Raw genomic sequence first — 7,847 nt, 5'->3', positions numbered from 1 at the left:
GCAACCACGCTGTCGACTTGACGCCAACCCATGACGCTAACTTACGCATGAGGAGAACGTAACCGGAAACCGGAAACGTGACCCCGGAGTGGATAAGTGACACCGCCCACGGTTTGAAGCAGGATGTTCAGCGCGCCACCGTTTCTTTTTAAATAAACGTTTGGCTGCTTTTTGTCAGGGCTGAACGTCACCCTGTTCAGAATGTTCGTGCTGTTCGCCACCAGGTGTCGCTGCTGCGCTGCTAAAAACGAATCGAAGGGAGTATTTTACATATTCCCAAAGAGCGACTATAAAGAATCACTCATCATTGTGCTATTCTTTCAAGCATATGACGTGCAATACACATTAGACGTGCTGGTATGAATATTGGCGTAAGCCTACATACACCTTATATATTTTTTAAGTTAAGTGTAGCCCACCTTGCAATGAAATTTTGGAACGAGTTTTGATTAAATGTACGTGGGTAATTCATGTCGCAAAAAAAGTTCATGTTTCAACCCTAGTATGATTGAATAGCATACAAAAGCTACGTTATGGTATCAATATATAAAGTGTAATAATGTTGTAAACTGACGCTGTCTGTGGTGAGTGAGCGGTTCACGCACTGCAGCTACTTTTGAGACCAGCTGTTACAAGTGTGTGGCTCACTCACTGTTTGCTCAGTGAGCGACGAGTGCGCGTCTGAGAGCCGGAAGTCGCTGATCCTGGATCCTGGTGGATGTCGGCTCGGTGGAGGGAGTGATCTGAGATTAGGAGGAATTGTGACCGCAGCCGAAGCAGACCGAAGAAAAAAAAACACAGCAAACAACATGGGGAACTCCGACTCCAGGCTCAACTTCAGGAAAGCCGTCATACAACTTACAACGAAAACACAGGTTGGTTGAATTCACAAGTTGTTATTTCATTATTTTTTACTTGCGTTACGCAGGATCACAAATAACGTCCAGATGAAGACAGAAATAGCAAAGCTGAGCGCACCAGATGGTAACAACGGGAACATCGGTGATGGGTTCATGATGTCCAAGCTTCTCAGACGAGTAGGCTGTTCCAAAAAAAAAAAAATCGTAATATTGAGAACATTTTGAAACGAGGGAAGCGAATGTTTATTTTAGACGCGTTTAATAAATGTAATCTCAACCAAGTGTGAAATGATGCACAGAAAATTACGAGCTTACACTTCGCTGCTGAATAAAATGTTCCTGGATAAATTCATACACAGCTGTCTGAACGTCTTAAGCAGTCTCACGTTATCAAAGCAGTTATTCGAAAAGTAATTTTGTAGGCACACTGCGCACGTTGGCTGGTGCAGTCAGTTATTTGTTTAAAACCTGTTTATGCAGAGCGGAAACATGGAGTTTATGCTAGAGATGTGTAAGCTAGTTACACGCAGACTTAGTTTTTCCAGTGTATTATTTTTGTGAGATTACTTCGGCTATTAAAACAGCAGATGATCCATTTTAAGACTTCAGAATGGCTGAATTGGGGTACAATTTGAGGTTTTATTTGAACTATTAAAAATGTCAGGTCGCTCCATGTTTTAGAATCGTATGCCAAATGTTCCGTTTTAATAATCGCTCTGTTTATAGTGGCTCGGCGACCTCAAAAATAAGGACGCAAGTCTCCGCTCTGTGATGGACGGATGACGTGTGTTAAATGACTCACCTGGTCCACCACGGCTGGTCTTTAAGGTGGACTGGGTGCAGCGGGGGGGTTGAGTCATTTCTGGACTTGCCGAGCTGTGCTAATGGGAAACTGAATAAGATATGGCTAAATTGATCAATTACAGATAATACAGATGTGACAGGTAAGGAATTTACTAGCCCATTGGATCAAGCCCAAAAGAGTGGAAAATCATGTAGTTATTTTATGATGATTAATTTTCTAAGAACATGCCTGTCAACAAGAACAGCTGCTAACCCTTTGTGGTGCCAGATCACAAATATGCGGCTAGAATGTTCTTAGCTGAACATTCCAATGCTGATGTCACAGTCACTGCTGGTCACTGAAAGCACTGGAGTTCTAGAACACTGACTTAGAACTTTGGAGGAAAAAAACCCACAAACCTTCAGGGTACAGCTGCCCCTGCCCCTCTCCTCCTCACCCAGATCTCTTCCTCACCTCCACCTTGGCTTATTTAAAATAAGCATCCAATTCAGAACCAATAATGGATGTGTGTGGAAGTAAGTCTGTAGCTCATGGTTTTAACTGATACTGAGTTTATCACACACCATGTGAGTGTGAGTGGGTGTGGGTGAGTGTGAGTGGGTGTAGGTGTGTAGGTGTGTGTGTGTGTGTGTGTGTGTGTGTGTGTGTGTGTGCGTGTGTGTGCGTGTGTTTCTGGTTTATGTTGGTGACTGGTGCCAGGTACAGCAAGCAACATTTATAACATCTAAACTTATACTGGCTGTCATGAACATCTAATAATACTGATACTCGGTAAGGGAAGGGTTGCTGTATGCAGTGGGTTTAATGTTTGGGTTCAGGCTGGGTTTAGTGCTGGGTTCAGGCTGGGTTTAGTGCTGGGTTTAGTGCTGGGTTCAGGCTGGGTTTAGTGCTGGGTTCAGGCTGGGTTTAGTGCTGGGTTCAGGCTGGGTTTAGTGCTGGGTTCAGGCTGGGTTTAGTGCTGGGTTTAGTGCTGGGTTCAGGCTGGGTTCAGGCTGGGTTTAGTGCTGGGTTCAGGCTGGGTTCAGGCTGGGTTCAGGCTGGGTTCAGGCTGGGTTTAGTGCTGGGTTCAGGCTGGGTTCAGGCTGCTGTGTGATTCTTGGTGAGGGTTGCTCAGCGTTGTCTCTCCCTCCCACAGCCTGTGGAGGCCACAGACGACGCGTTCTGGGCCCAGTTCTGGGCCGATACCTCCACCTCCGTCCAGGACATGTTCGCTCTGGTGCCTGCAGCCGAGATCCGGGCGGTCCGAGAGGAATCCCCCTCCAACCTGGCAACCCTGTGCTATAAGGTAGGGCCTGTGCTGTGTGTGAATCCCCCTCCAACCTGGCAACCCTGTGCTATAAGGTAGGGCCTGTGCTGTGTGTGAATCCCCCTCCAACCTGGCAACCCTGTGCTATAAGGTAGGGCCTGTGCTGTGTGTGAATCCCCCTCCAACCTGGCAACCCTGTGCTATAAGGTAGGGCCTGTGCTGTGTGTGAATCCCCCTCCAACCTGGCAACCCTGTGCTATAAGGTAGGGCCTGTGCTGTGTGTGAATCCCCCTCCAACCTGGCAACCCTGTGCTATAAGGTAGGGCCTGTGCTGTGTGTGAATCCCCCTCCAACCTGGCAACCCTGTGCTATAAGGTAGGGCCTGTGCTGTGTGTGAATCCCCCTCCAACCTGGCAACCCTGTGCTATAAGGTAGGGCCTGTGCTGTGTGTGAATCCCCCTCCAACCTGGCAACCCTGTGCTATAAGGTAGGGCCTGTGCTGTGTGTGAATCCCCCTCCAATCTGGCAACCCTGTGCTATAAGGTAGGGCCTGTGCTGTGTGTGAATCCCCCTCCAACCTGGCAACCCTGTGCTATAAGGTAGGGCCTGTGCTGTGTGTGGATCCCCCTCCAACCTGGCAGCTGTTTTATGTTTGGAATTCTGTCATGTTTATGTGCTCTGTTTGGGTGCTAATGTAAGTATGAGTGTAAGGGTGTATGTGTTTGAGTACATGCATGTGTAAGTGTGTGTGAGTGTTTGTAGTGCTGGGTGTGAGAGATGCAGGAAGCTCTTCTGATATCAGAGGGGAAAGAGGGGAGGGGGCTATGTGTGTAATCCCTCTCTCTCCCTCTCTCTCCCTCCCTCTCTCTCTCCCTCTCTCTCTCTCTCTCCCTCCCTCCCTCTCTCCCTCTCTCTCTCTCTCTCCCCCCTCCCTCTCTCCCTCCCTCCCTCCCCCCCCTCTCTCTCTCTCCCTCCCTCCCTCTCCCCCCCCTCCCTCCCTCCCTCCCTCTCTCTCTCTCCCCCCCCTCTCTCAGGCAGTAGAGAAGTTGGCTCAGACTGCAGACTCGGGCTGTCGCTCCGTGAGGGAGCAGCAGGTGGCTCTGAGCTGCTCGCGGCTGCTCACGCGGGTCCTGCCCTACATCTTCGAGGACCCTGACTGGAGGGGCTTCTTCTGGGCCACGGTGCCCGGGGCGGGGCGGGCGGGGGTGAGTGTGGGGCTAACCCTAATCCCAACCCCGGAGAACCACACTAACCCCAACCTCAACCCTGGAGAACCACACTAACCCCAACCCTAACCCTGTAGAACCTCATTAACCTCAACTCCAGTCCTAGAGAGCCGCAGCGTCTCCAGGTTTGACTCCAGTCCTAGAGAGCCGCAGTGTCTGCAGGTTTAACTCCAGTCCTGGAGGGCCGCATCGTCTGCAGGTTTAACTCCAGTCCTAGAGAGCCGCAGCGTCTCCAGGTTTGACTCCAGTCCTGGAGAGCCGCAGTGTCTGCAGGTTTAACTCCAGTCCTGGAGGGCCGCATTGTCTGCAGGTTTAACTCCAGTCCTGGAGGGCCGCAGCGTCTGCAGGTTTAACTCCAGTCCTGGAGGGGGCGCTGTGTCTGCAGGTTTAACTCCAGTCCTGGAGGGGGCGCTGTGTCTGCAGGTTTAACTCCAGTCCTGGAGGGCCACAGTGTCTGCAGGTTTAACTCCAGTCCTGGAGGGCCACAGTGTCTGCAGGTTTAACTCCAGTCCTAGAGAGCCGCAGCGTCTCCAGGTTTAACTCCAGTCCTGGAGGGCCGCAGTGTCTGCAGGTTTAACTCCAGTGCTGGAGGGCCACACTGTCTGCAGGTTTAACTCCAGTCCTGGAGGGCCGCAGTGTCTGCAGGTTTAACTCCAGTCCTGGAGGGCCTCTGTGTCTGCGGGTTTAACAGTGTCTGCAGGTGTGTGTGTGAGAATAAGAAACCGTTGAACGAGAGAGAGTAGGGGGTGGTAGGAGGTAGAGAGAGATGTACTGGGTTCTGATTGGTATTACTTCCTCCTGTGGGATAAAGGCGGCTTTTGTTTTTTCAGGAGAAACTGGAGAACAAATCACTTTGTCGGCCTTCTCATGGAATTTAGAGCTTGCATACCTGCTCCTGAATTCCTTTTAACTCTTTAGGTTCTGATAAAATAATCTTAAGCGCTACTTCAGGTACTTGAGCATTTTCAGCCGAAGATGGGATTGACAAATGCATACACTGAAAGTAAATAATATTTTGGGGGATTTTGGTTAAAACAGATTTGGTTTTGAAATCTGTCTCTGCCGGATTCACCACTGTAATTAGGTAGTGGTAGCGGTTGAGCCAGCTCTGCTGGTGTTTGTTTTGCTGTTACAATAGCTGTTTTGCTGTTATGATGGCTGTTTTACTGTCAACTATAGCTGTTTAACTGTTACAATAGCTGTTTTGCTGTTACAATAGCTGTTTTGCTGTTACGATGGCTGTTTTACTGTCAACTATAGCTGTTTAACTGTTACAATAGCTGTTTTGCTGTTACAATAGCTGTTTTGCTGTTACGATGGCTGTTTTACTGTCAACTATAGCTGTTTAACTGTTACAATAGCTGTTTTGCTGTTACAATAGCTGTTTTGCTGTTACGATGGCTGTTTTATTGTCAACTATAGCTGTTTAACTGTTACAATAGCTGTTTTACTGTTACGATGGCTGTTTTATTGTCAACTATAGCTGTTTTGCTGTTAGCATTAGCTGTTTTATTGTTAGCGTTAGCTGTGTGTGCTGCCCCCTGCAGGCGGATGGAGGTGATGATGAGGATGATGGAGCGCGTCCATTGGCTGAGTTTCTCCTCCTGGCCATCGCAGACCTGCTCTTCTGTCCTGACTTCACCGTACAGAACCACCGGAGAGGCGGTCCGGTGAGTCCCTGTCCCGTCCCTTTAGGGGCCATTGTGTGAGCATCTTAACCAGGAGTTTATCCAGATTTGTAGTTATTTGTGTGTTTCAAATAATCACGCACATTAATTATATTTTCTGTATTTGAAGGCAATTAACAAGCAGTGAAGATTATTGTACTGTCAGAGTGGGTGGTGTGTGCAGGTGTGCAGGGGGGGTCATTGTGTCCAGGGTTATGCTGTAGATCCAGAGCAGGGCCACAGTGGCTCCTGTGGTTAATGAGTAGTGTGGCTCAGAGGGGTGGGGCCATGTTTGTGAACTGGGCTGGGGGGGTTGCTGCCAATCCTGTGAGCAAACAGCCCCCCCACCCCAACCCACACACTCACACACACACTCACACACACACACACACACCCCCACCCCGCGACACTCTCACACACACACACACACACACACACACACACACACACACTCACTCACACACACACACACCCCCACCCCGCGACACTCACACACACACACACACACTCACACACACACACACCCCCACCCCGCGACACTCACACACACACACACACACACACTCACTCACTCACTCACTCACTCACTCACTCACTCACTCACTCACTCACTCACTCACTCACACACACACCCCCCCCACCCCGCGACACTCATACACACACACACACACACACACACTCACACACTGGCCTGTTTAATATGAGCCACGCCTGGGTCACTACATCCCCAAACATCTCAGAGACACTGGTAATACTCTATTGTGCTAAAGAGGAACAAGGTGATACTGCGCTATCGTGCTAAAGAGGATCAAGGTGATACTCCGCTATCGTGCTAAAGAGGAACAAGGTGATCGACTCCAGCAGGGCTCTGTGCCTTGCCGTGCTGAGACAAATGACACTTTCTGTCACACTCTCCTGCTTCCCAGGAAACTCTCTCTTGCGTTCTCTCTCTCTCCCCTGCTTTCTCTCTCCCTCTCTCTGTACTGAGGGAGGGTGTTGTGTCCCATTGGCTGCTGGGATTGATGCTCAGGTGATCTCTCCTGTAGGACAGTGCGGAGGACATCCAGTCCGTGGACAGCTGTGAACACATCTGGGAGGCGGGTGTGGGGTTCGCTCAGCCCCCCCCCCTCAACTACACCCACGACCTCAACAGGTGATGTCACGATGATGTAACAGCTGTCACAGAGATGTAACGGTTGTGTTCTGTTGATGTCATGAGGATTTAGTAGTTATGTGCTTGTGATGTCGTGAGTATGTAACGGTGTGTATCGATGATCTCGTGGGGATGTAATGGTGCATATTGATGATGTCATGGGGATGTAACATTGTGTTCTGCTTGTGTTGGATGGTTGGAACTACCACGTTCATCTATCTTACGCTTTGTGTGATGTGATAGTGATAGAGATGTCATGGTGATGTCATGGTGAGGTGATAGTGATGTGATAGTGATGTCATCACTCCCTCTGCTGTGCAGGGTGGAGCTGTTGAAGCTGCTGCTCACCTGTTTCTCTGAGGCCATGTACCTGCCCCCCTCCTCCGACCCCCCAACAGCCAACCCCTGGGTCAGCTTCTTCTGCTCCGCCCACAACAGGTCAGGCCCCGCCCTGCCCCGCCCCGCCCCGCCCTGCCCAGCCCCGCCCCGCCCCGCCCACATGCGGCGTGTCATTGAGACGGAGGAACGTCAGACTTGCGTTCCAAATGGCAAACGTTAGCTAACCTATTTGAAAAGGTAGCGCACAGCAAACAAAGATGGCTGCTGATGGGGAAGGTGCTGAGAGAACAAAAGTGGAGAATTATTCAGCTGTGATCATCATCTGGCTGTTATAATACATTTCAGTCAACGTAATATTTGTTCTTACCTTTAAAAAGAAATCACGGGTAAGCAAAGAATCAGCTAGCTGGTATTGTTAGACGAAGTCGTCTCCATTTGTATTAAAAAGGCATTGGTGATGAACTAAATCGAATGTTCATTTAAAATTGTTCAACATAGTTCACAGCAAACGTTTGCCGTCTTGAAAGCACATCAGGTCCAAAGTCTGTGTT

At 49.6% G+C, this 7,847-nt stretch overlaps 1 protein-coding gene across 1 annotated transcript in view; it reads left to right on the top strand.

The window, feature by feature from the left end:
- The first annotated feature begins 596 nt into the window (after nt 1–596).
- Nucleotides 597–7,847, top strand: part of LOC133121989 (protein HID1-like) — a 19,848-nt gene continuing 12,597 nt past the window's right edge. The window contains exons 1-6 of the mRNA XM_061231617.1: nt 597–875; nt 2,801–2,950; nt 3,946–4,116; nt 5,685–5,807; nt 6,851–6,957; nt 7,279–7,395. Coding sequence (XP_061087601.1) covers nt 810–875; nt 2,801–2,950; nt 3,946–4,116; nt 5,685–5,807; nt 6,851–6,957; nt 7,279–7,395 — 734 coding nt within the window. The 5' untranslated portion in view covers nt 597–809. The remainder of the gene's footprint in view (nt 876–2,800; nt 2,951–3,945; nt 4,117–5,684; nt 5,808–6,850; nt 6,958–7,278; nt 7,396–7,847) is intronic.

The sequence above is a fragment of the Conger conger genome, chromosome 2 (genome assembly GCF_963514075.1).
Source record: "Conger conger chromosome 2, fConCon1.1, whole genome shotgun sequence".
NCBI classification, from domain to species: domain Eukaryota; kingdom Metazoa; phylum Chordata; class Actinopteri; order Anguilliformes; family Congridae; genus Conger; species Conger conger.
Note: the sequence above shows the minus strand (reverse complement) of the source record. Positions and strands in the feature narration are given on the sequence as shown.